General features: G+C 40.1%; 1 protein-coding gene across 1 annotated transcript in view; it reads right to left on the reverse strand.

Annotated features, from left to right (window-relative positions):
* kcnh1b (potassium voltage-gated channel, subfamily H (eag-related), member 1b) overlaps window positions 1–25642 on the reverse strand; it is a 67508-nt gene extending 41866 nt beyond the window's left edge. The window contains exons 1-7 of the mRNA XM_077231947.1: window positions 25491–25642; window positions 23860–23983; window positions 22653–22759; window positions 22437–22565; window positions 22063–22181; window positions 13777–14169; window positions 2500–2929 (exon numbers count right to left, since the gene is read on the reverse strand). Of these exons, the coding sequence (XP_077088062.1) occupies window positions 2500–2929; window positions 13777–14169; window positions 22063–22181; window positions 22437–22565; window positions 22653–22759; window positions 23860–23983; window positions 25491–25563 (1375 nt within the window). The 5' untranslated portion in view covers window positions 25564–25642. The remainder of the gene's footprint in view (window positions 1–2499; window positions 2930–13776; window positions 14170–22062; window positions 22182–22436; window positions 22566–22652; window positions 22760–23859; window positions 23984–25490) is intronic.
* Between the last annotated feature and the right edge of the window lie 2064 nt (window positions 25643–27706).

Here is a 27706-nt window from a genome sequence, read left to right on the forward strand (position 1 = left end):
TCGCTGAGTCTGTGTGAGTCTGTATGAGTCTGTGTGAGTCTGTGTGAGTCTGTGTGAGTCTGTGTGAGTCTGTCGCTGAGTCTGTGTGAGTCTGTGTGAGTCTGTCGCTGAGTCTGTGTGAGTCTGTATGAGTCTGTGTGAGTCTGTGTGAGTCTGTGTGAGTCTGTCGCTGAGTCTGTGTGAGTCTGTGTGAGTCTGTATGAGTCTGTGGGAGTCTGTCGCTGAGTCTGTATGAGTCTGTGTGAGTCTGTCGCTGAGTCTGTATGAGTCTGTCGCTGAGTCTGTGTGAGTCTGTATGAGTCTGTCGCTGAGTCTGTATGAGTCTGTGTGAGTATGTGTGAGTCTGTGTGAGTCTGTCGCTGAGTCTGTGTGAGTCTGTGTGAGTCTGTATGAGTCTGTGGGAGTCTGTCGCTGAGTCTGTATGAGTCTGTGTGAGTCTGTCGCTGAGTCTGTATGAGTCTGTCGCTGAGTCTGTGTGAGTCTGTATGAGTCTGTCGCTGAGTCTGTATGAGTCTGTGTGAGTATGTGTGAGTCTGTCGCTGAGTCTGTATGAGTCTGTCGCTGAGTCTGTGTGAGTCTGTATGAGTCTGTCGCTGAGTTTGTGTGAGTCTGTGTGAGTATGTGAGAGTCTGTGTTATTCTGTATGAGTCTGTGTGAGTCTGTCGCTGAGTCCGAAATCAAATACTCCAAGTACTATACAGTAGGCAAAAAACAGTACGCCAACAGAATATGTCCAAATAGTATATAAAAAACAGAAGGCAAAAAGTCCCCAGATGACCTTCTGTTTGTGTGTGTTTGTTTGTGTGTGTGTGTGTGTGTGTGTGTGTGTGTGTGTGTGTGTGTGTGTGTGTGTGTGTGTGTGTGTGTGTGTGTGTGTGTGTGTGTGTGTGTGTGTGTGAGAGAGAGTGTTGAGAGTGTCAAGCTGACTGAATGTGTGCCTGCTGTGTTTGCTGTGCATCAGCAGGATCACACTGTGATCTTCTGTCTTCCAGTCAGTCTTCCTCCGCTTTTATGACACTCCACATCAGCGTCACCCTCAGGCGCCAACAGGATCTCTCACACCCTGAACGGTGCAAACCCACAGAGACCCTACACAACCACACTACACTAACTGCACAAACACACACACATACGCTCAGTTGAACGCAGGTCATCATGTCCCAGACAACAATCTGGAAAGGCGATCACAGTCAACAGAGAGATTCGGTTTTATGCTGGTAAAATCCAGTTTCAAATATGCACCTACATAAAAATAAAAAATAGATACAGTTTTTGTTTGTTTGTTTGTTTGTTTAGCTGTATTAACAGGGGGCAGTCATGGCCTAATGGTAACAGAGTTGGACTGGTGACCCAAAGGTTGCTGGTTCGATTCCAGTACCTGCAGGAATATGACTGAGGTGTCCTTGAGCAAGGCACCTAACCCCCAATCGCTCCCCGGGCGCCACTCAAGGCTGCCCGCTGCTCCGGGTGTGTGTATCCACGTTTGCAGTGTGTGTGTCTTCACTACTCCCTACTCTGTACCTAATGTGTGTGCACTTACTTGGATGGGTTAAATGCAGAGGTCAAATTCCAAGTATGGGTTACCATACTTGGCCATCACGTGTCACTTTCACTTTCACTTTCACTTTCACTTTCACTTCATTACGGTGCAGTCAAATCAACATGTCAACACTGAACTGAAGAGAGCTGAATAACGACTACTGGGTAACACTTGATTTTGATGGTCCACTTTAGACATTCTACTGACTTTAAATAAATGTACAACTAAATGCCAACTAACTCCCAATAATTTGCAACTATACATGTCAACTAACTCTCAATAATTTGCAGTTATACATGTCAACTAAGTCTCAATAATTTGCATTCCACAGAGATTTCAACACACTCCCACGGCAATTAGTAACTATTTTATGTTTTAGGAATTGGTGGCTAATTCATATGAATTCATACAATGTCATTTGTACATTTCACTCGAGTTTGAAAATTTGAAGAAAAGCGTATTCTTTAGTTTGAAATGTATTTCTGTGCACTGTTGACAATAGAAAATTTCACTGAAATGTTGCTAATTTGATCACACCTTTATTATACAAAATTACTGAACAACCAGCAAGAATTAAGTAATTACGAGCAGCTCCATAAAGTTTACTGTGGTTATCACTATTTCTACAGTGCAGAAAAGTAGAGCCTAACTAAGCGATTATGTAAGGTGTAATCTAGAACAGCACAGGGATATATCTATATAGAGATTCTGTCAACGGCAGATAAAACACCTGCAGTCCAAACCTTTACAACAAACACGGGGACGCAAAACATCTTTACAGGGTTTTTTATTAAATAAAATTGATAGCCTGCAGATTGTGGTCTTTGCCTGATTGTTGTTGTTTGAGGAAATTGAAACCTACACTAATGGATCAACTTTTTTGTACCAGAAAGTGTGATTTACATAGTACCACAGTGCACCTTGAATTTGACGTAGTGGTGGAGAAAAGTTTTACTCACAGCCAATCATCATCATGGCCACGGCGAAGATCTTCTCTCCATCTGTGGTGGGGGCGATGTTTCCGAAGCCAATACTGGTCAGGCTCGTCATGGTGAAATACAGTGATGTGATGTAGACCGAGTCTTTGCTGGGACCCCCTTCCCACTTCCCCATGCCACTGGCGTTGAAGCGATACGGTGACCCGACGGATTCTCCCAGGAGGTACAGCCAGCTGTCCGTACGGACCATGTTGGATTCTTCATCTATGACCTCGTAGTCCCCAATGCTGTACCAGATGCAGGCCAGCCAGTGGGCGGCCAGGCCGAACACACACACCAGCAACACCAGCACCGCTGCACCGTACTCAATGTAGTGGTCCAGCTTACGGGCCACTCGCCCGAGGCGCAGCAAACGCACCACCTTCAGAGAACTGAACAGGCTGCTGATGCCCTGCAAGAAACGAGACAAGCGATTAGTCAATAAGTGAGTTTGTGGTCATTTACCCATGGTGACTTACAACACCATACAATTACAACAGTCCTGAAAGGGTCTTAAAGTGAACCAGTCAATGTTTCTAAAATCGAATAAAGCTGCTTTGAAACAGATCATACTGTTAAAAGCGATTTATAAATGAAGGTAACTTGACTTGACATGCGACTCGTTGTCTCTGTACTCTTGTATTTGGAGTTGACTGATGAACTCAATATAGTTTTGTTTTCCCATAAGCGCCAGCTACTGTCAGAGAGTGAATTTTCATTTTCATTCAGCCTGTCTTCTGTTTTCTCTGTGAAATTGAAATTTGTTTCTCTGCTATTGACAGCTTACAGTTTTTTTCGATTGCTAAACGACAGTGAGCACAACTGGAGCTACATGTGAAAAACTCTAACTACAGTCTGCACTACCAACAGTCACCTGAGCTAAACAGTTTACATCACCTGCAAAACTCATTCCAAGCAACACAACTCTTAACACATGGCTCAAAACAGGCTCAGTGAGCCAAACACTATGCACAACCCTCACTGAGATAACACACACTGTCACTCAGAACACACTGAGAGTAAAAACACTAGCATCAAACACCAATACAGAAAATACAAACTTTTCATCTTTACAGTTTGAACAATTTCAGTGACTTCATACATATTTTCTTCAAAGAAAAGAGTGACATTCTTTCACATGATTTATTAAAATTTTTAGAACATAACAATTCTTTAAGGTAAATGAAATTAGCAGTTTGCTTCAATAGTCTGTAGTAATTTACAGAATTACAGTAATGAGAGAGAAAAAAAAGGTAGAAACTAAAAGTACATACTGTAATTCGAACAAATAACAAACAAGACACTGCTTAGCCTTTCAGCTGAAATTGCAGTCAGCAGTGTTTGAAAGGCACAAGGCTGAAATCTTTTCTGTTTTGAATGTGTGGTTCACAGTTTTGACAGCAGTGTGTTAGCATTTGAACAAAGTGCTGTCAATCCACAGTGTTGTGCAGGTTGTGGTTAAACTCATGGGATAAGTGTGTAGAGTTTTGAAAACTGTGTTCAAGCAATGCAAAACGAACTGGAGTTTGGTCCACATGAACTGCTGCTGTGCAGACTGTAGTTAGAGTTGTGCACATGTGGCTCCAGTTGTGCTCACTGTCGTTTAGCAATCGAAAAAAACTGTAAATGTTAGTATTGTGACTACTCTGTAAAATTAAAGTATTGTAAAATTAGCCTTCAGAAGCAGCACAACCCTGGCTGGGATTCAACTGTCTTCTGCCCGCAGCGTCAGCAGAGAAAGCAAGGATGACTGGTGTTGACGTGCCCAGCACAGGCGTCCTCTGCTGCTGTGGGAACGAGGACTGTGTGTGTGTGTGTGTGTGTGTGTGTGTGTGTGTGTGTGTGTGTGTGTGTGTGTGTGTGTGTTTGTGTGTGTGTGTGTGTGTGTTTGTGTGTGTGTGTGTGTGTGTGTGTGTGTGTGTGTGTGTGTGTGTGTGTGTGTGTGCGTGCGTGCGTGCGTGCGTGCGTGCGTGCGTGCGTGCGTGCGTGCGTGCGTGCGTGCGTGCGTGCGTGCGTGCGTGCGTGTGTGTGTGTGTGTGTGTGTGTGTTCTATAATCTCCTGCTCCGGTGCAGGCTCTGCTACTGCGGCCTGACAGCTACGCAAAGCCCCAGAAAAATACGGCTTTGAGTGTGCACTTCCTACCGAGGGATTAAATGAGTCTGTGCCAAAACCAAAACTGAGGAAGGCACCTGACAGGTTGTGTGCTGAAAGTTAACATAAAACTGAAAGTGGCCCAATTTACTTTCTTAATACCAGTTCCTGATGTATCCATGCACGTTATTTTAAAGAATAAATATGTTGTTTTCATAATCTATCATCAAAAACTAATTGCTCATTTGCTCAAACATGTTCCCTCTCTGCCAATGGCCAAAAAAGCCTCCATTATTGGATTAGACCAGTGGTACCCAAACTGGTGTTCTTGGGGTATGCAAACAAAACCTGTGTTTTGCCAGTCATTCATTTATACCCCACCTTAAAATAACATTAAAACCGAGCATGTATTACTATCAGGTAAAATGCTGCATCTAGTGTAAAAACAGGGAAATGGTAGTGCCGTAAAAGGTCAAATACGTGACATCCAATCGAATATTTTGCTGACAAAACTGCATCCACACAAGCAGTGTGCATATGATAGTTGTGTGCAGAGTATATGCTGCTCTACATTACTGCCGTGCTGCACAATGGACCTTTTTAAAAGAAGGGATTTAGCACTTACTAGCATGAAGAACAAATATAGACACATGTTGTGCTTAGAGATCGCTTTAAGACTCAAACTATCTTCTATACAAAAACATATGCTGTGTGAGTTCTTGTTCTTAATGTTGATAAACGATTATACAAGCAAGAATGCATTTTTTCCTGAATATCCAAATGTGATACATATTGTCTCTTACTGTAATAGAAAAGATGTGACTGCAGTGTAAGTGGAAGAGAAGGAGTACGCAGAAGGGAGTTAAATGCCTAACCTGCTGATGGATTAGACAGTGATGACAGATCGTGTCCAAAGAATTATACACTGTTGCTTCAAAGCGTTAAAGAAATAAAGGTTACAGGAATAGTTCAATAATTTATCTTGCGCATCAAGCAAAACCTAAACCACTGAGGTTTGTTCCAGCATGCATTGTTGATCAATGTTTATACGTGAATAAAAATTTAGATTAATATGTTCATCATATTAAGTGATTGTGTCTCTCCAGAAGACTTGGAGTAACCCGCTCAATTCACATGAATTACTATTACGATCTCTTTATGGACTTTTCAAAGCTTGAAAAATTTTGGTTGAGTATATTTCAATGGATGGACAAAAGTAATGGGAGAATATTGAAAATATTTTCATGTGTTTTCTGAAGATAAATGGAAATTTTACCTAAATGAGAAATTGACCATTTAAGCAGGCCCAAATAAATACAGTCTGATTCCTGGAACAAAATGTTCATCCACCATTTGATGCAAACTTGTATTCAGGTATGGATCTTTATGTGAAATGCCCTTTATGCTTTTTAAAAGTTTCTAATCAGAAAAGGTAGAAACAAGTCCAGTCTTTTCTTTTCATTGAGAGTTGATGGGTTGATCTGTATTACGTAAAGCTGCTAGTTTGATATTTAATACCTAAAATCCAGTCCATCACTCGCTGTGCCTCCTACAAAGCTGGACTTATTTATAGACTAGACTTTTCTACTATTTAAAAAAAAATCATGCATTGTAAAGCAGTTTAAAAATGTTTGGGGCACTTCGACATTTTACAATACACAGCTGTCAGGGCAATGGTGTCCTGATCCAATATACTGCTGTCATTAAACTGATGTTTGTACAGAGCCACACACAGAGTGAACACAATCCACATTAACCATTCGTGCTCCTGAAGGAATCCTGAATCCCTCATTCATAACGAGCCTGAGATTATGAGTCTTTAGGGATAAATGTAAATGTCCATAGTTCAATTCCAACATGAATTATTCAATTGCGTGGCACTTTCCACTGCAGTCCTCATACCGGAAACACAAATGCTATTGCTGTGGTCTTCTGAGACTGTGTGTGTGAATCACGTGAGCAGCTAATGAACATGACTTCTACATGACATTGCTTTTGAGTGGGCATAAGAAGTCTAGTAGCTGCTGATTTTGGCCCACAGACTGAATGTTCATATGCAGATGGCCTTAGATATTGACAATGACATTTGTCTTCTTGGCTAGAGGTTCATTTAGTTGAAGAAACAGAACAGTGCCCATTTACTGAGAATATGCAGATGCCTCAGTAGGGAGATAGTGTTTTTATCTGACTTATAAAAGCTTCTCAATGTTTACTGCACTTATCACTGACAACAAAGTTTCACGCTGAGAGTAAAGCTGTGCTTGAACGAGCCGCACAACACTGGTAAGGATGGCTGCTGGGATCCACAAGCCATTAATAATGATGATGGATTCTGAGGTTATGAAGTTATGAACCACTGACAGATGGATTTTACAATTCTCGGAGGGTGCAAAGCCTGTGTCTCCTATGGCAGTTTTCTTTCTGCGGTAAACCGCAGCGATTCAAAGATTCGATGCATGATGCAGCAATATCTCTCACAGAAAATCACTGGCAGCTTGATTCACATGATCCCGAGGGAAATACCTGACATGCTTGGATGAAATCAATCCTGAAAACGCCGCTTCAGTGTGGCAAAGCCATCAACACTGACTGTGAGGCTATAATGCAATTTTAGCAAAAAGATTGAGACTGACAAGGGCTCATGGCACCACTTCAATATTCCTGTAGTTTTTGAAATAGCACTTTACACTCTCAAAAAAAAGTGTATCTTTAGAGGGTAAAACAGCTTGTCACTGGGGTAGTACCTTCAAATGGACATTTCCTTACCTTATTCACCCCTATAAGGTTCATACAGTTTACATACTAACTAATCTAAGGTGTTCATATGTCAAGGTAAGTCAAATTTAACTTGACATATGAACATATGAACAACTTGACATATTTGTATGTATGGAAGAGGGGGTTTTGGGCTCAGTTTAGCTCCTCCTAAATGGCACAAGGCAGGCCCAGCTCAAAGGAGGAAGCTGGTAGTCAACGAGGTGTGAAAGCAGGAGGAGAGGATGAGATGTATAAAGGCCATTTCCCAGGCCAAGCAGGGAGAGTGGATGAGATGGGAGAGTGTGGAACAACGAAAAATGGGCTGGCAAGACCTTTGGTCAATGGAAGAGAGTAGGATCAGTTTCCTTATTAGGTCAACATATGATGTTCTCCCATCACCGCAGAACCTAAACCTCTGGGTAGGAGAGGATCCCTCTTGTCCTTTGTGTTCATCACTTTAAGGCACATTTTGACAGGATGTAAGGTGGCTCTTAGCCAAGGTCGGTTTACTTGGCGCCATGACCAAGTATTGCGATGTTTGGCTTTAGCATTGGAAGGCAAGCGTAGTATGACCAATAAGTTGCCGCCTGTTCTAGCAAAACATTACACGCAGAAGACAATATTCCTCCGCCCAGGCGAGCAACCACCAAGAAAAGGTGCTAACACCAATTCTCGCCCAGGACAACTGGAAGCTGCTAGGGACTGGAAGATGCTGGCTGATCTTGATCAACGGCTTATTTTTCCACCTGAGATTGCCACCACTAACCTACGACCAGATATTGTTTTGTGGTCTGGATCAGCACGCATTGTTCAACTGATAGAGTTAACAGTGCCATGGGAGGATGCGGTAGATGAGGCATATGAGAGGAAGAAACTGCGGTATGCTCATCTGGCCACTGAAGCAGAACAGCGAGGATGGAGAGTCCAGGTTTATCCAGTGGAAGTGGGTTGTCGAGGTTTTGTGGGACACTCTACAACCCGGTTCCTCAGAGACGTCGGATTCAGTGGTCAAGAGTTGCGTCGCACAGTAAAGAACTTATCTGAAGCAGCAGAAAGGAGCAGCAACTGGCTGTGGTTGAGACGGAAAGATTGTAGCTGGCTGAGTACAGGCTGCCATGCTACGGTTTCGTAGAATTCTTGAAAACTTGAAGGGTGTTGGTTTATTTGTATAGGTTGTATAGTATTTACAGTCATTACGTTCCTGTGTATATTGCGTGAATGACGGGATGTTGGGCAGATATTGTGTTTTGCGGTAGGTGGTATGCCATACGGAACCGTTGCCACTGAAACTGCATATTAACGAACCAGTGGGGCTCGACAGCCTTAGTGAAACGGGTTGGCACGTATGGTTGGGTTGCGGAGAGATTGTGAGATTGTGGTTAGGTCTCAGCAGCACTGTTGGTTTATTTGTAGAGGTTCTATAGTATTTACAGTCATTACGTTCCTCTGTATATTGCGTGAATGACGGGTGGTTGGGCAGATATTGTGATTTGCGGTAGGTGTTATGCCATACGGAACCGTTGCCACTGAAACTGCATATTAACGCACCAGTGGGGCTCGACAGCCTTAGTCAAACGGGTTGGCGCGTATGGTTGGGTTGCGGAGAGATTGTGAGATTGTGGTTAGGTCTCAGCAGCACTGTTGGTTTATTTGTAGAGGTTGTATAGTATTTACAGTCATTACGTTCCTGTGTATATTGCGTGAATGACGGGTGGTTGGGCAGATATTGTGTTTTGCGGTAGGTGGTATGCCATACGGAACCGTTGCCACTGAAACTGCATATTAACGCACCAGTGGGGCTCGACAGCCTTAGTCAAATGGGTTGGCGCGTATGGTTGGGTTGCGGAGAGATTGTGAGATTGTGGTTAGGTCTCAGCAGCAAGAGGGAAGTAGAGGTCAGTAAGCTGGGCTGAGTTGAGTGGGGGACGGAGGGGGGTGACTCTGGGACGCCAGAGTCACTGTCGAGCCCTCTTGAGGTGTCTTGGGCTAGTCGACGATACACTGAGGACGGAAGGTGCCCACTTGAAGACCCTAGAGATGTTCCCTACTCCGCTCAATCCAGAGGGTTGTTATGGGGGGACCGCACTGTGGTTGCAGCCGTTGTGTGTGCTGACGCGCAAATACACTATTAACACCAGACAGAAGGAGATTCACGTCACCAGATGGAAAGAAGCGTAAATGGACGGAGAAGCATAGGTTACTGTAAAGCTACGTCTTAGTTGGTGCTTATCTTGGCGAAAGCCGAGTACAAATCAGCATGAAGTTTTAACATCTACTCTCGTGTAATGGAAATCATTATGGCGCTTTTCCAAATACACATTGTTTCAAAGCAGCATTATAGAAAGTCATACTGTAAATTTTAGGGCTTGGCGATAAGACAATATAAAGCAATGATACAAATGATTTTCCAGAGTTAGATCTAACTATTTTATTTATAGTGTTTATAGTCTAGCAAACATGAGTCAAACTCAGTGTTGGGTATGTTACTCTAAAAAAGTTATATATTAGTAGCTACTAATTACATATTGAACAGTGTAATTGGATTACTGTACGTATAACTATCTAAAAAGTATTGAATTACGCATTACTGTGACGGGATGCTGAGTTTACTGCTCTTTTAATTCTTTCAAATACGCAATATTAAATTGCATGAATTATTCTCGAACTGACTGAAGTATTTAAAGTGAGAAGTTTACAATAAAAACATACATTTTAACATTAGACGTTAAATTCTGTTGTTAAATCCACTTTTGTTTTATATAGAATTGTTCTAAACTCTATACAGTTTTAAATGTAATTACATCAGAAGTAACTGTTATTAAATTAGAAAAATGAAGAGTAAACCATTACTTTACTTTTTTAAGGGGAAAATAAATAAATTAGTAATTAATTACTTAATAATGCATAAACACTGCTCAAACTCTGCTCCTGTAGGGTCAATGTCCTGTAGATTTCAGCTCCAACCAGCTCCAAAACTGTGTCTAGTGAACCTGAAGGCATTGGTTAGTTGGCTCAGGTGTGTTTAACTAGGGTTGGAGTTAAACTCTGCTTGACAGTGGCCCTTCAGGAACTGAGTTTGACTCCCCTGGTCTAGCACATATAACTGTGCCGCAGTGACTCGGGCAAACGTCTGAGCATTCAGCAATTCAGAGATTTAAGGACCGGTGACACTATACTTTTCATTAAATTTTTACATCATTACACTTTTCATTGACTTGCATTTAAACCCATGTAAATCCGGGAGACCGTAAACGCAAGCTCATGCAAATAATTTTGGATTTCACTGTGCTCCAAAGAAAAAGTTTGGTGAACTCTGACCTGCGAATTCGTATCACATGAAGGCGTGTGTACAATAGAAGATTAATATTTCATGGCTTAACCTTAGCTGAATTAAAATGATGCAAACAGTTTTTGCAGTAAAATGGGGTAGATTGTATATTTGTACATTTTTGGTTTATTATTTGTTTTATGTTGAATTCATGTTTTTCAAAAAGACACCGCAGAGTGTGACATGACATTATATCAAGACCGCTGCAGTGTCCTTAGCAATTTTGAGTGCAACAACCAAGTCTAATGTGACCGTGGCTTTAAATATTTGTCATTTTTTTACACAGCAGAATCCCCAGAGTTAAATTAACTCTGCTCAGAGAACATTTGGTCCCACTCTAATGAGAGTTAAAGTAAATGAGATAATAAAGTGATTAATTAAGCATTAGTGATGAACACCTGCTGTTAACGAGCAGAATCAATGAAGGAAAGAGAAACACAAGAACTACAATTGACTTCCAGCCACAGCCTAAGATGAAATCAACTAGAGATAAAAGACATTAAATCTCTCAAGTTCTCAGTAGAGGAGGAATAAACAACAGCATTACCAGCTTCATTTATTTCTAACCAGATCGACTTTATTTCGGTCATACGATCATACAAAAGGGCTTTGTGAGAATTAACCTTAATTAATTTAGGTGTTGATGTTTTATTGAAAATATTTGGTCACCATTATGGTGATCATTGTATTTAGTTTGACAGTTTGACTCTTTGATGTGAGTTTGTGGTCTTTGAAACAGTCTTCACCAAAACACACAACAAAACTGCAAAGAAAGCTGGAAACAAAGATGATCAGGTGATCTAGTTTACAGCATCATAAAGTACAATAAGGCAGTAATCTTATCCCTGACCAAAAGTGGTTATTTGTTGTTAATAGACTATATTCATCAAGAATACTTTCTTGCCACATATCAGACATTCTGAAATTAGATTTTTACACATTGCAGGAATTCTTTCCTTATGAAACACACAGACATCAAGGATCAGCATATGAATCTCAACAATGGTGACATGCTTCATGCTGCAATGCATGCTGGGAGGCCTGAGTTTTATACTATGGTGACAAAAATTAAAAATTCAGAATTTCTGATCTGTTGCAAGAAAATATTGTTGATGAATAAAACATATAATAACAAATAACCACTTTCACTAAATGAAAGACTGATCACCATAATGGGGACCAGAAATTAATAAAACCTCAACATCTAAACCTCTGTTAATTCTCTATAAGAACTTCTGTAGACATCTGATAGAAATAGTCAGTCTGGTTAGTAATAGGTGAGGCTGGTAACGCTTTTTGTGGAGTTGTTTAATCCTCCTCTACTGAGATCTTGAGAGATGTAACATCTTTTATCTTTAGTTGATTTCATCTAAGGCTGTAGATGGAAGTCAGTTGTAGTTCTTGTGTTTTTCTTTCCTTCTGTGATTCTGCTTATTAACAGCAGGTGTTCATCACTAATGCTCAATCATCACTTAATTGATCACTTAATTACCTAATTAACTTCAATTCTGATTCAGAGTTACTTTAACACTCTTTAGAGAGGGACCAAATGTTATCTGAGCAGAGTTAATTTAACTCTGGGGATTTTGATGTGTAATATTAAGGGAGTAAGCCATTCTCAAAAAGTATTAATGAAAATATGATAGGTTGTCACAGGTGAAAACTCAAAAAAAAAGTCTGATGCTCATGTGCACACCTGATTTAGATAATGGTTAGTTTTGTTAGGCCCCGTTTACACGTACATGGTTATTTTGAAAAACGGAGACATTTCCCTTCATTTGTGCCCTTCGTTTACACGCAAACAGAGAATTCCTGAAACTCTGAAAACGATTCTTTATAAAAACTCCGGCCAGAGTGGAGATTTTGGAAAACTTTGTTTGCACGTTTGGATGTAAACGTGCAAACGAATGTTTTTAGGCAGCCGACGTCACAGTATGCGAGAGAACTTTCTCCTGCGTCAAAAGTGCAACATCTTTGTTCAAAATAGAAAGAGGAAGTGATTTGTCACTGTTGTTGCTATTTTCGGGATTCTGGTTGGCTAACGTGGGCTTGAGCTTCTCGTTACATTGCCACCTACAGGTTTGGCATGCTCTTGACAGCATATATACACCGGTTTGTGTAAACGAACACTTTTCTGAAAACTGACTGGTGTGCACATTGTTATTTTTGAAAACGGAGAGGGTGAAATGTCCATTTATGAAAATAGCCGGCCACGCGTAAACGTAGCCTTAATGAAGATATGATGGGTTGGCTTAAGTGAAAAATGGTCTGATGTGAGCTCAACATTTTCCAAATTTAATTCACAGTCATTTTTAAAAAAGAGAGAGAGAGAGAGAAATATATGGTATGGCTTTAATTTCAATGAATAAAGTCTTAGTTACTATTTTGTGATGTCTTTCCTTACTGTGGTTGAAAATTAACTATATTGTGGTAAAAATGTTGGTCCTATTGCCCCTCTCTGAGAAGTTTAACAGGGAGCTTCTAGAAAATCAACACATAATGCTTTGGTCCCCCAGTGAGTAAAGCAGCAGAACCTGATTTCACCAAGCACAACATGTTCCTGAATCAACACCTTTGTTGATCCTGGAATATCATCTTATCAACCAGTCAGATTTGAGGGACAAGTTTACAGTTTATGTTAAGTTTAGGTTCACAACCAGAGTTAGGTGCTTCTACATCAGCGTTATTCATCTATCATTTCCCTCTGATTTTAGGGAGAAATTATGGGTAGGGTTAGGGTTAGGACTACATTTTCAGACCGTAATGTTGTTCCAGGATCAACAAAATATGTTGAACAAGAGACACGTCTAATTTTGTAAAATCAAGATGTGCGAATAAGCCAGAGGTAAGGATTGAAATTAAGCAGGAGAAAAAAACCTTGGGATATCCCAGGCTACACCAGGGAGCCAGTTCTCCTCTAGATAAACAATTTAAACAATGTCATCTTGAACAACAAGGGCAATATGTACTTTTTAGGGGTAGTTAAAGTAAAAAGTTGTCCCTTTGAGGCTACTGCCCCAGTAACAACCTGTTGTATCCCTAAAGGGACAGTGTCCAATCGGTGAAGAGAAAGAAAACTCACCTCGTCAACGTTCTCAAAGGCATTAATGACGTCGTAAGGAAGACAGGAGAGAAGGTCAATGACGAACCAGGTCTTCACGTAGTTCATGCGGATTAGCTTTGGGTCTGAGATCACCTCCCCAGCGGGTCCAACAAAGGTGGTGTGGAAGTTGAGCACGATGTCCACCAGGAATATCACATCCACAATGCTGTCGACTACCAGCCACGTGACGTTGTTTTGCTTGGTCTTGAAGGACACGTTGTAGGGGACCATGATGGCCGTGTAGAAGGTGAGGATGAGAATCACCCAGTCCCAGGTGGTCTTGAAGGTGCAGTAGTGCAGGATGATGTGCGGGGGGGTTTTCGGAGCCTCTTGCTTGTACTGAGGGAGGATGTCCGAGCCAAGCTGCAGTACCTGACAGGGAACAAGAAGATGACTGAGTAACTATCTGAAGAAAATTTATGAACATTATATAAGACAGCACAATAAAATTTCCTCAGCTCACAAACAGCATCCTGATGGAAGGAAAATATATTTCCCTATATATGAATTATGAATGATCAATATATGCAATGGTTTAACAGTATATTTGAAAATATACAGAATAATATATTTGTGTTATATATTACAATATATTGAAAAATATGTGACAATATATTTACTAATATATCATAATGTAGGTAATTTTATATTTAGTAAATCACTTTGTAATACTATGTGTGAACATACATTCACATTTATATGAGAATGTATGTAAAATGTATATACACAATAAAGGATCAAACTTTCTGAATGCTATTTACATGTAATGCTTTATAGTCTTGATCTATAAATATTTTAGATGTATTGATATATAGCCATACATGGTCAATTAATATTTTGCAGTATATTGAAAAATACAAACACTAGTTTCCCATATAAGGAAATGGATTATGTAATATATCACATACAATACATTTTTGCAGTTTATTCCCATATATTTTTGTTCCATAAGGGTAAACTGTAACCGAGAGAATGACAGATAGGAGTGAGAGAGACGTGACTGTTTCCGCACGTGTTTGACAGTGACAGCCTGAATCTGGGGATGGAGATTTGCACACGCTTGCTTCTATCCAAAGGAACTTAAGCCAAGAGCAGACAAGGAGACAGAAGAAGCTCATCCCCCTTTAAGTCTGCGACAAAAAGCTTCAGAACAGAGCCAACTCAGTGTGTGTCTGCGTCTCAATCAGCGCCCTAGTCCAGTAGTCAGGGCACTAATCAGGGAGTCGGACATTTTAAGGTGCACTGAAACATTCGCTCCCTAAAAAGTCCCACAATGCACCGTGAAATCCAGGGAGCATCAATGCTCACTATGTCAACTACGTCAATGCTCACTATGTCAACTATGTCAATGCTCACTATGTCAATGCTCACTATGTCTACTATGTCAGTGCTCACTATGCCAACTATGTCAATGCTCACTATGTCAATGCTCACTATGTCAATGCTCACTATCTCAATTCTCACTATGTAAATGCTCGCTATTTCAATGCTCACTATGTCAACTATGTCAATGCTCACTATGTCAATGCTCACTATGTCAACTATGTCAATGCTCACTATGTCAACTATGTCAATGCTCACTATGTCAATGCTCACTATGTCTACTATGTCAATGCTCACTATGTCAACTATTTCAATGCTCACTATGTCAATGCTCACTATCTCAATGCTCACTATGTCAATGTGCACTATGTCAATGCTCACTATGTCAACTATGTCAATGCTCACTATGTCAATGCTCACTATGTCAATCCATGCTCACTATGTTCCCATAACGGAAGTTCTGAAGCACGAAATATAAATCCTATGAGCCAACTTACTACACATAATGACACACGATAGACATTTTTTTTAAAATACAAACCATTATTTAATTAATTTCAGAATAAACATACATAAATAACCTTTTTACATTGCTTAAAAGTATCCAAGATGGATACTTCCACATCTTGGATACTCAGTATCCAAAGATGGCACCGTAGACGGCTGCCTCGGTGTGGGCCTCTCCAGCTATTGTGTTGTTTTTGTTCGTTTGTTCTGCGTTTAGTCATTCTTTTCCTATCAGTTTCACCAAAGACGAACTACTGGACATTAGGAAACACACACTAGAAACCTTTTCTACAGTTTTTGATTATTCAGACGTCTTGCAGGACATTCTCGTCGGAGGGGCAGCGTTGTTGTTCAAACGCACGGTCAGACATAAACGCGGGAAGCGAGCCGTTTATTTCATAAACTGTAAACCTTTCTACTCGCCTCGGGAGTTTTCCTCTTTCATTCTCGTGAATGTATACATCCTTCCAGACGCGTGTGTGAGCGCGGCGCTACAACAGCTGGCTGAACATATAGCTGAAACAGAACAAAGGTATCCTGACTCTCTTTTAATCATTCTTGGGGATTTTAACAAAGAAAATCTTTCCCGTGAACTACCAAAATACAGACGGCACGTTACATGTCCCACCAGAGACAGTAATATACTGGACCCCTGTTACACCACAATAAAGAATGCGTATCACTCCGTCCCATGGGCAGCTTTGGGGCTCTCTGATCACTGTTTGGTTCATCTCATACCGACCTACAGGCAGAAACTGAAATCAGCTAAACCTCTAATAAGGACTGTAAAAAGATGGACTAATGAAGCAGAGCAGAATCTACAGGCCTGCTTTGATTGCACTGATTGGACTGTTTTTGAAGCTGCTACCGACGATCTGGATGAGCTCACAGATACTGTAACATCATATATAAGTTTCTGTGAGGATACATGCATTCCTACCAGGACATTCTTATCATTTACTAATGATGAACCATGGTTTAATGGGAAACTCAAACACCTGTGTCATGCCAAAGAGGATGCCTACAGAAGTGGGGATAAAATCTTGTATAACCAGGCCAGAAACAGATTGACAAAGGAGATCAGAGTTGCTAAAAGAAGCTACTCTGAAAAACTGAAAAAACAGTTTTCATCCAACGACCCATCATCAGTCTGGAATGGCCTGAGGAACATCACCAACTTCAAGTCACCATCCCCCCGATCTGTGGACAATCAATACCTGGCTGATGATTTAAACTCATTTTATTACAAGTTTGAAAAGCCCTCATTCACACCACACAACGGCTCTGACCTGCACTTCACAAATTCACAATCACCTCCTGCACTCCCATTACTCCCCCCTCCTGCCATCCAACCTGAGCTTAAGGTCTGTGTGGAGGACGTGAGCAGAGTCTTCAAAAAACAGAAGACTAGGAAAGCCTCAGGCCCAGACGGCATCTCATCTGCTTGTTTAAAAGCCAAACTCTCCACTATCATTCGGCCGATCAAGCTGCAGAAGCAGTCCTGCAAGCGGTGTCTGCTCGTCAGAGGTTGCCTATCATTGTCGCTGCCGAGACTCTAGCAGACTACCTTGCCAAGCTTGTCAAGATCCTCGATGTGCCCGTCATGTCTTGTCCCGAGCCAACTGTGTCTGTGAGCTCTATTCCCAAGCCTACCACTGTGAGCGCCGCACCCGATCCTGTCCCTGTGAGTGCTACACCTGATCCTGTCCCTGTGAGCACTGCCCCCGATCCTGTCCCTGTGAGCGTTGCACCCAAGTCTGCCACTGAGAGCGCTGCACCCAGTCATGCCCCTTCGCCTGCAATGTTCCCCGTCAGGAGTCCCGTTTCCACATCCTCTGTGTCTGAGTCTGTTGCTGCTGCCGCCAATACAGTATCCCAGTCTGTCTTCCCGTTCGCCCCTGTCTCCACTAATTCCCGGACTGTTTCTCCGTTTGTCCCTGTTGCCACTAGTCCCCGGACTGTTTCCCCTGTCTCCACCTCCCCTCGGACTGTTCCTCGTGTGTGCCCATCCAGTTCTCCCCGGACTCCCCGCCCAAGATCATCACCTTGTCAACCCAAGACCCCTAGTCCACCTATTCACCCTGGACTGCCCCCTAAGAACTTTGTGTTTCCTCCACCTCCCCTGCCTTGTTTATTGTTTTTGATGTTTCACCCCAACCCAGTAATTGTCTTTTTGTGTATGCCTTTGTTTTTGTCATGTATTGTTGGTTTGTGTCTTTGTCACAGTCTGTCATGTCCCGTGTTTAATGTCCCCCTGAGGAGCGTCTGGAAGCCGCTGTCATGATTCTGCCTTAGTGTTCTTGATTTTCCCTGTTCGTGAGGCAGGATCATGACAGAATCATGTTTTGTGTACAAGCGCATGGTCTGTTATTTGGGCCATGTGCTTGTGTTGTCTTGTTATGTAACTCCGCCCCCTTGTTACCCTCGTCTTGTCATTATTGTCTAGTCAGTTCCACCTGTCCTCGTCATTAGTGTTCCCTATATAATCCCCTTGCGTTTGCTGTCCTGTGTCGGTTAATTGTTTGACGTTGTTTGATACTGTGATTCCTATCTGCGTGTTAACTTACCTGTGAGTACCTTGTGAGAGTTTTGTCTAGTGTATTACTGTACCTGTTTCTGTTGTTATTTATAGTCTAGTTTGTCAAGTCTTAGTCTAGTTTAGTTATTCCTGTTCCAGTCCAGTTTTGCCCCCTTGTGGGTTTTGTTTTCCCTGTTTGTGTCTATTATTAAACGTTGTGTCACCGCATCCTGTCTGCGCCTGGGTTCATCCACCACCCACATAACAGCATTACTTTTTTCTATGAACTTTCACTAATATTTCAGTAAAATGAACTTCTTTCGTTTAATAAATCTGTAAAGACTGTTTTTTAAAAGACATTTTACAGTATATTACTGTTTTTACTTGATTTTACGTTAATCTACTGGCAGCTGTGGTTGCTAGTAAATTGCTGTTTTTCTACAGTTTTTGTTGTAAATTATACCATGGTCTGGGTGAATACTCGATTCTGATTGGCTGCAGGGTGTCCGTTAAAAAGTGATAGAGGACACCTAGTAAAGTAGTTCTGGTGAAACTGCCTGTTTACCATTCGAAATTAATAAATAAATGCGCTGCCTACAACAGCTGTGAGTAACCATAACAACATGCAGTCAAAGTATCCGTTAACAATTTGCTCTATCAAAACAAACATCTAACGTTAGTTAGATATTACATAGCCTACTAATACAACAATGAGCGACTTTAAATTTAAAGCTTTAAATTTCTTTTAACATTTATGGAGAATATGACAACTTTGACGACTGGGATGCTGCTGAAGAAAGAAAAAATGTAAATAAAACGGAGAAACCACACAAAGAGATAACACCGGGAGAATTAAATCAAATAGAAGACGAAAAAGATGAGATCAACACGAAAAAAAATACGAAATGGGCAGTAAATACACTCAGAGACTTTATTGTTCAAAAAGAAATGGACTCCAGCTTTGAAAATTACACCGCTGCTGCTCTGAATGAGACCCTGCGGGAGTTTTACGCAGCTGTCCAGACAACCAAGGCAGGAGGAGAGTACAGCGTGAAGGGTTCTACAAGCTGAGCGGACTATAAATATCTCCGGTTGCTAAATAAACCGTCAGGCAAGTTATTATTTGTAAAAACTAAATTTAGCCTAATTAAAATATAAACTAATGTTTTAAAAAAAAATTGTTTGGCAAGTGACCATGGTATAAGCGGGTTAATGCCCGACGAGGTGTCCATTGTCAGGTTTTAATGGACTTCGCGTCGGCCGGTTCACACCTCGCCGTCGTCCATTAAAACCTGACAATGGACACCTCGTCGGGCATTAACCCTTACTTAATTTACAGTTGATTACCGTTAAATTATCCTTTAAAATACGTTTTTTATTTATTTGACACATTTAACCCTTAACCCCACTGCTAAATCTTCAGTTTTAAATAAACAGGAGTGTGTCCACACTACAGAGTGTTGGAGTAACACTGAAGCAGTGTTGAAGTTAATGATATAATTCAGTGATTAATTAACTGATGATTGAGCATTAGTGATGAACACCTGATGTTAACAAGCAGAATCACTGAAGGACAGAGGAACAACAATAAGATAAAAAAGCAAAACACAAAAACTACAACTGACTTTATTACTAACCAGTTTTGTTTTCATACATCTACAGAAATTCCTATTGAGAATTAATAGAGGTTTAGATGTTGTTTTGTTTAATTTGACGTTACCCTTATGGAGATCTGTGTTTGCTTTAGTTGGGCTCTTGACCCTTGACTTCAACATGAGTTTTTCTTTGGCTGCTGTAACTGTGTGTTTTTAAGACACATATGTTGTGGCAGAAACAAAGCCAACAAAAATTAAATCAGGTGTTGCTGATTACCAATCTCATCCAGTGTCTTAATCCCTTATCAAAAATGTGTTGTTTTAATACAACTTAATTTTATATCACTGCACAGTGTAACTACTCCAAAAGATCAAGCAGTGCTGCGCAATCAGTTATGAAGGATTTTTAAACTCATAATTCACTAAAAAATGTTGAACTGTGGCTTCAGATAAACAAACACACAGACATCAAGAATCAGCCAGTGCATCTGAACAATGGTGACAATCAACAAAAAAGATATCATCAAATCTGAACATCACAAAACACGCTGCTAAAAATCAATACAATACCAACAGCAAAAATAAAAGCAAAAAGTAAAAATGAAAGAAAATAACCAGACAATTCAGCTGCATAATGTTTTCCTGCTGCAATGCATCCTGGGAGTCATGGACGATTTTTTTGTAATATGGTGGAACCGAACATGCATTGCAGCATGAAACTTTTGATTGTCACCTTTGTTGAGATTCATAGGTCGATTATTGGTGTCTGGCAGATCTACAGTAGAAGTTCAAAATGTTTTGAGCATAAACCTATCAAAATCCTTCATATTTTCTGGATGTCAAATCCCTGATAGATCTCAACAAGTGTATCAGGCCACTAGGTGATGATTGTGACCATTAAAAAATAGTAACCAGCATCTGATCTTGATTTATTTAAGCTTTTTTGCCATAGCAAATGTATTTTAAAGTCACAGCTAAAGCAGCCAAAGATCAACTAATGTTCAGAAGTCAAGGGTCAAGAGCCCAATAAAATTCCTTCTAAGCCTCTGTCACCTTTTAACTTCTGTAGACGTCTGACAGAAATAAAGTCAGTCTGGTTAGTAATAAGTGAAGCTGGTAATGCTGTTTGTGGAGTTGTTTAATCCTCCTCTACTGAGATCTTTTGCTAATATTTAATGTATTTTATCTACAGTTGATTTCATCTTTTTTTTGTTCTTCTTGTTCCTCTCTCCTTCAGTGATTCTGCTTGTTAACAGAAGGTGTTCATCAGTGTCTGAATTAACTAAGAAAATGAACTGAATTAACTATGAAATTATTCACTCAGTCAAGTGGACTATATTAGTGAACTGTGAATAGTTAGATTAGTGAATGAGGTAGGTATAGAGTAAAGGTATAGAGTGTGATTTGGAACACAGCCTCTGAGTGTCGACTTTGAGCGCTGATAATTTACAGTATATTCCTGTAGGCTACTTTCTCGAAAACGACAAATATCACCAAGAATGCATCTTTTCTACGGTATATTGCTGATTTAATGGAAAACAGCACGTTACTGTCAAAATTTGGTCGTTTTTTTACAGCAATTTTTTGCAGTGAGTTTGGACCCAAATAATATAAGAGGGTAAAGTATACTCCATTCGATAGCATTTGATGGCATGTTTCTCTGTCCAGTATCTGCACTATTTCTCTCCTGAAGCTATGGCTGATAAAAATGCCTTAATACATGTTTAAACTACAGTTTTAAGAATCGGTTACACTTTATTTTAAGGTTTCATTGTTACATATATTTAAGTACTGGGTTATTTAGTCAGCTAGGGTAGAATTTGTTTGAGGGTTAGTTGCATGTTGAATAGTTGCATAATTTGCTGTTGCTATTATGGTAAGTACATGTAACATATGTAACAAGGACACTGCAACATAAAGTGTTAAGCAAGAATCTCTTGTTGTTCCGGTTTTTTTCAGGCTCATTTATGAGCTAAGCACACAGCGACAAATTAATCTAGACACATGCACTATGCTGATGATGTAATTTACATCACATGCACTGTATGCATACCATATAGCGTGCCAAAATGTGCTCAGAATGCGTTTTAGAGCCGATGCAGGAACTGAGGGGGACGTTGATGTGGTGTGTGTGACTGACGTGAACAGCAGCTGCACATGTTGGAGATTTATCTCAATACAGCAGAGGGGCTTTTGCGATTGCTTCATACACTCTTGGCCAAGAGGGCTCAGGTATAAATGGATGGAGTGTTGCTTTGATGAAAGTGCTAGAACACACATGTAGACACACACACACACACACACACACACAACAGTGATCACCTCGGCCAGACGGGAGTGCTTGTGGACGTTCTCGCCCTTGTGGACAGTGGGTGTGAGCTGCTGTAAAACACCACGGCTGCTGGTCAACGCTCGCGTCAGCCGAGCAAACTTTCCCCAGCCTTCAGTCATATAAAAAGAGGAAATGGTTAGAGGAAAATACATGTATAATGTAAGGAGTGTTTAAAAAATCAGTATTATAAAGTGGGTCTCATTCCTGCATGGTAAATATATAAAAAAAATTGAAATTGTCCCAGCAGTCAAAAAAACAACATCCTTATAAATCTAAAGTCACACACAGAGTACAGTTTCCCTTTCCTGATGCAATTTACATCTAATGAAATGTTTTGGCTGATGGGAAATGAGTCAAATCAAACCTTTAGATGAGTCATCTTCAATAGGCTGCTTGAATGCAGTGATATCACTGAAAGTGCAGAGGAAGAGTACAACTTTGTCCTGCTCGTTTCGGATGGGAGCAATTTTGATGAAGAACCACACTGGCATCCCTGCAATATCAGCCATTTTGTTTTTAAATTCCTTTTTAAATATGATAAGAATAAACTCTTTCAAATGATTTCAAATAGCCAACTCACGGTTCTTCTTGTACATAAGTATTTCAAAGGAGTTCATCTCATAGTTCTCAAAGGTCTGGCGGACCTTCTCGCAGGTTTCTTTGTCAGTGAGTTCCCCATACATGAAGCTGAGAGAAGGACAAAGATGTGCACATAACCAATCTCTATTAAAATACTGAGTGAGCCATAAACTCAAGCTGTGAGCCATGTTGCCAAATCCATGATCTAACAACTTGAGGTTGCGGTTAGTCTCCATTACATAGTTATGGTCCTGATTTGTTAAAGGATTAGCTCACTTCAGAATTAAAATTTCCAGATAATTTATTCTCCCCCACGTCATCCAAGATATTCATGTCTTTCTTTCTTCGGTCGAAAAGAAATGAAGGTTTTTGGAGGAAAACACTCCAGGATTTTTCTCCATATAGTGACTTCAATGGAGTCCAAAGGGTTGAAGGTCCAAATGTGAGTTTCAGTGCAGCTTCAAAGTCTCGACACGATCCAGCCGAGGAATAAGAGTCTGATCTAGACAAACCAGCGCAAATTTTCTAAAAAAATAAACATTTACCTACTTCTGTTCCACAAATGCTCGTCTTGCACTAGCTCTCGCTGGCGGAAGTACCGACCTAGTGTTTACAAAGCCAACGTGCAAAGACTAAGTCAAACGCCATTTACAAAAAATGTAATTATATTAAAAGGTAAAATGACGATGTCGGACCATTTTGAAGTTGGAGGAGAAAATGAGAGTTTTTCGCCCTACCCTACATTTTCCACCTTTCCAGCAACGTGGAAACGTGGAACGTACCCTACAAGTGACCTTTCCAGCGGGATTATGTAATTTGTGAAGTCGTGGACGTGCAAGACGAGCATTTGTGGTTAAAAAGTATATACATTTTTTATTTTTTTTTAATGGTTGATGGCTTGTCTAGTACTTTTATTCCTCAGCTGGGATCGTGTTGAGACTTTGAAGCTGCACTGAAACTCACATTTGGACCTTCAACCCGTTGTACTCCATTGAAGTCACTATTTGGAGAAAATCCTGGAGTGTTCTCTTCAAAAACTTTAATTTCTTTTCGACTGAAGAACGAAAGACATGAACGTCTTGGATGACGTGGGGGAGTAACGGGGGTAAATTATCAGGAAATTTTAATTCTGAAGTGAACTACTCCCTTAATTGACAATGATATGACTTAGAAGCAGTTCATTTTAAATCATAAAAACAGGGAAGCACCTGCATGTGCTGCTCTTCTGCATGACTTCAGCACGATGGTAACCAGACAGCTTGCAGAATCCATCATTGCTGTAGACAATAGGCCAATCCACTATTTGGGCATTCCCCAAAACAAAATTGGTGTCTGCCAGGAAGGAATTTTTTTTTCATTTTGGTTACATCAGCAATAACATAGGGGTCTCAAAAGTCAAGACTTAATTCTGATATAAGTAAAAACACTAGATCCCACATTCACCTTAAGCTGCGGTCACATTAGCCAAAATTTCACAGGGCAAAAAAGATCCATCGTACATTACTAGTGTAGCAATGTTCAAAACCAAGCAGCGTTCTGTTGGTCAACATGGCGAATGCACGTGACCAATTTAAACATGATGTGAAATCTGTGTGGGGAAATCTTTCGCCCCCATGTGACATTCCCAAACTCGCTGAACAATGGTTAATGTGACCGCAACTTTACTCTTGAAGTAATAAACAATTCCATAGGTGAATTCTAGAAACCTATGGTTTCTGCTAGCAGTGGTGACTGCTGAAGAATAGAATGTCTGATATCTGATACGCTTCTTTGAAATAACCATTTAGAGCACCTTAAACACCACCTTTAACAATGCTTCATAGATAACTCTAAATTTGATGCCCAAACTGTATCGCCAAATACAGTGTGAAACGAAAGAATCCAGTGAATGTTGTTAACCAACAGACAGCCAATCGTTAATTACCTCATTAAATATTCATGAGCTTTCTACAGTCACAGTGTAGAATGTAAAGAAAGATCAAACAGGATTACTTTAAAACAGAGTAAAAAAAAAGTGATTGTTTTGTCGTATAATGTGATTTCACCAGCAAGTGATTAAAGAAGTAGCTCATCATTTTCAGATCTCTATTAATACAGATTTTGCCTCTTTTACTAGGGTGTTGATTCCTCCCACATTCCTCCCATAATAGTGAAAATATAGTGAAAGCACATTGCCAGTACAATATACAGAGAATGAATTAAGGGATATGAGAAATCACTTATACTGATCTAGATCTACAAACTACAGATGTCAACGCAAGAAACGATAAACAGAAACAGCACCACAGTGGGATGGATGGGACTGAACCACAGCAAAACATCAGCTATATACCTGTCTGTCTATGAGAAAATGTCCAAACTGAAAAGTTGAAAGGAAAAGTTACAGCAAGAACAAACATCTTTTTAATAAACTTTAAGATTTTTGTCCTGTCTTTATTCCCAAATGAATCAATTCTAAATCCCTACTTAAAATTGCATACAAATATGAAATGTGAAATACGCTGGCTAATAGTAATACATATTTTATATATGTATATAAAATATATATATATATATATATATATATATATATATATATATATATATATATATATATATATATATATATATATATACACACAAACATACACAAGCACGTCAGCCTAAAACTACAGATAATTTAATGTGTGAAATTCCAAATAAACTCATATCATATCAGTGCAATCATTGTGGTACAACAGTACGAGAAATGAATGGCTATACTATATGTAGGCACAGCTAAAGCACATGGAGTGAGTTGACTGTAATGTTGCAGAATAAATGATTTCCCCAATAGGAAATAGTGAAAGGCTTCTCTCACCGTTGGAGCGGCGGACTATATTCTCCAGGAAAGTGTTCTGCGGGGCCACCAGTCCTCTGCGTCCCCCGGCCATCCCTGCTCCTCATGCGATCTGAGAACAGTGTGAGGATGAGGAGGGCTCCTGCCTGAAAGCAGCCTACATGATTCTGGCCAGAGTAAAGAGCCCGGTTCAGGATATAAAGCACCCCCCACCCCTGCCGCTGAAGAGCCAACCAGAGTCTCCCATAGACAACATCTGTGTGAAGACATCCAGCATGTGCTGAGTCTGACCATCAGGGATCGACAGAGACATCTGTTGGGGAGAGGGGGAACTACAGAATAAACAAAACCTGAAAATTTCATACAATCATCTAAACACTGCAACCCTTTTGAGTTTGTTCTGTACAATTTCTGGGTGTCAGAGATTGTAAAACGCAGAGAACCCATCTTGTCCGATACATGCACCGCTCCTCAGGTCCAAAAGACACGTATGAGGCTGTTTTTCATTATATCTTTGCAACTGTATGTGCTAGAATCAAGTTGATTGTTTTCCCTCTGAATTCTACAGTTAAGTAGTCAAACTCCACGTAGGCTGTTAGTGTCATTTGCATTAAATGCCCAATATCTGCTGAACTCAAAGTCCAAACTTAACTAAATTTGGCACACATCGACAACAGGACATTCTGAGGATGCATGCAAAATTTTGTCCAATTTTGTCCATGGGATTAAACTAAAACTCTATCATATTCATTGTATTGCCATGATATCACTTGTGTCAAGCAATGTGTGCAAACTGAATTGTTGGGGGGGGGTTGTCAGTATGCTTTTTTTAGCCATTGTAATTCACCACAAATTCAAAATAAAAATATTTACAGTACACCAGAATTAAACAACTTTGAGAGCTATTATTTTTAACAATGCTTTAAATACAAATAGCAACTTAAATAGACTAAATAGACTACATATGACTGATAAACTTGTGTTAAATTTAAGGTTTATGAAAAAATACTTATAAATATTTTTAAATATGAAACACACAACTTTGTGAATGTTTAGGTCCATATATGAATGAGTAGTGTGTAATTATGGCAAAGGTTTTGTTTTTTGAATATGTAATTATTTCCTCAGCTTCTGACATAATAAAATCATACTCATATGCAGTATACTTATTTTCCTTCCTAATAGAACAAGAAATTTGCCACAAATTACCCATCAATGTTTTAGGACTATATGAATTACACTGATAATACCATTCCTTGGCCAAAGACATTTGAAGTTTGAAAGACTTTGAATTAAATTTTTTGAGTCAATGCTGCCATCTACAGGAAAATAGGCGTTTTGTTAAAAAAGAAAGAATTTCTAGAGTACACTGCCATCTAGAGCAAACACAGCATTACTGTGCGAGTGTGTGCTCCAGCCAGCCATTAAACACCAGCACACATAATACAAACAAAAATCCCGAGATACATGTTATGTTTGTTATATGCTGTTAAGTTCATTTTGGTTTAATGCACTGTTCGATGTTTGTTATGCTACTTTAACTTAATAGCAATTCATCAGGATGACCATACATTCTCTAAAATGGACACCATACAATTCATTAATTCCATTTATTTATTATTCAAACCAGCATAATATCTGTAATACAGTCTTGGTTCGAGTGACTTGGTTTTAATATATTAGGATTAATGCTCTAAAAACTCCATCCATCCATTCATTCTTCAAACTTGTCCGCTTGTCCTACGGTTGCTAATGCTGGAGCCTATCCCAGCATCTCAGATCATAAACACCCTGGATGGATGGATGTATTGGATTGGATGTATTGGATGTATTGGATGGATGGATTGGATTGGATTGGATGGATGGATGGATGGATTGGATGATGGATTGGATGGATTGGATGGAGTGGATGGAGTGGATGGAGTGGATTGGATGGATGGATGGATTGGATGGATGGATAGATGGATTGGATTGGATGGATGGGTTGGATTGATGGATGGATGGCTTGGATGGATGGATTGGATGGATGGATGGATTGGATGGATGGGATGGATGGATTTGATGGATGAATTGGATGGATTGGATGGATATATTAAATGGATGGATGGATGGATGGATGGATGGATGGATGGATTGGATGGATGGATGGATGAATGGATGGATGGATGGATGGATGGATCAGGTGTGCCCAACCCTGCTCCTACCGATCGACAGTCATGCACATCTCCAACCCCAAT

Source organism: Siphateles boraxobius, unplaced genomic scaffold (genome assembly GCF_051911475.1).
Source record: "Siphateles boraxobius isolate OS27281-9 unplaced genomic scaffold, OSU_SipBor_1 160, whole genome shotgun sequence".
In the NCBI taxonomy this organism is placed as follows: domain Eukaryota; kingdom Metazoa; phylum Chordata; class Actinopteri; order Cypriniformes; family Leuciscidae; genus Siphateles; species Siphateles boraxobius.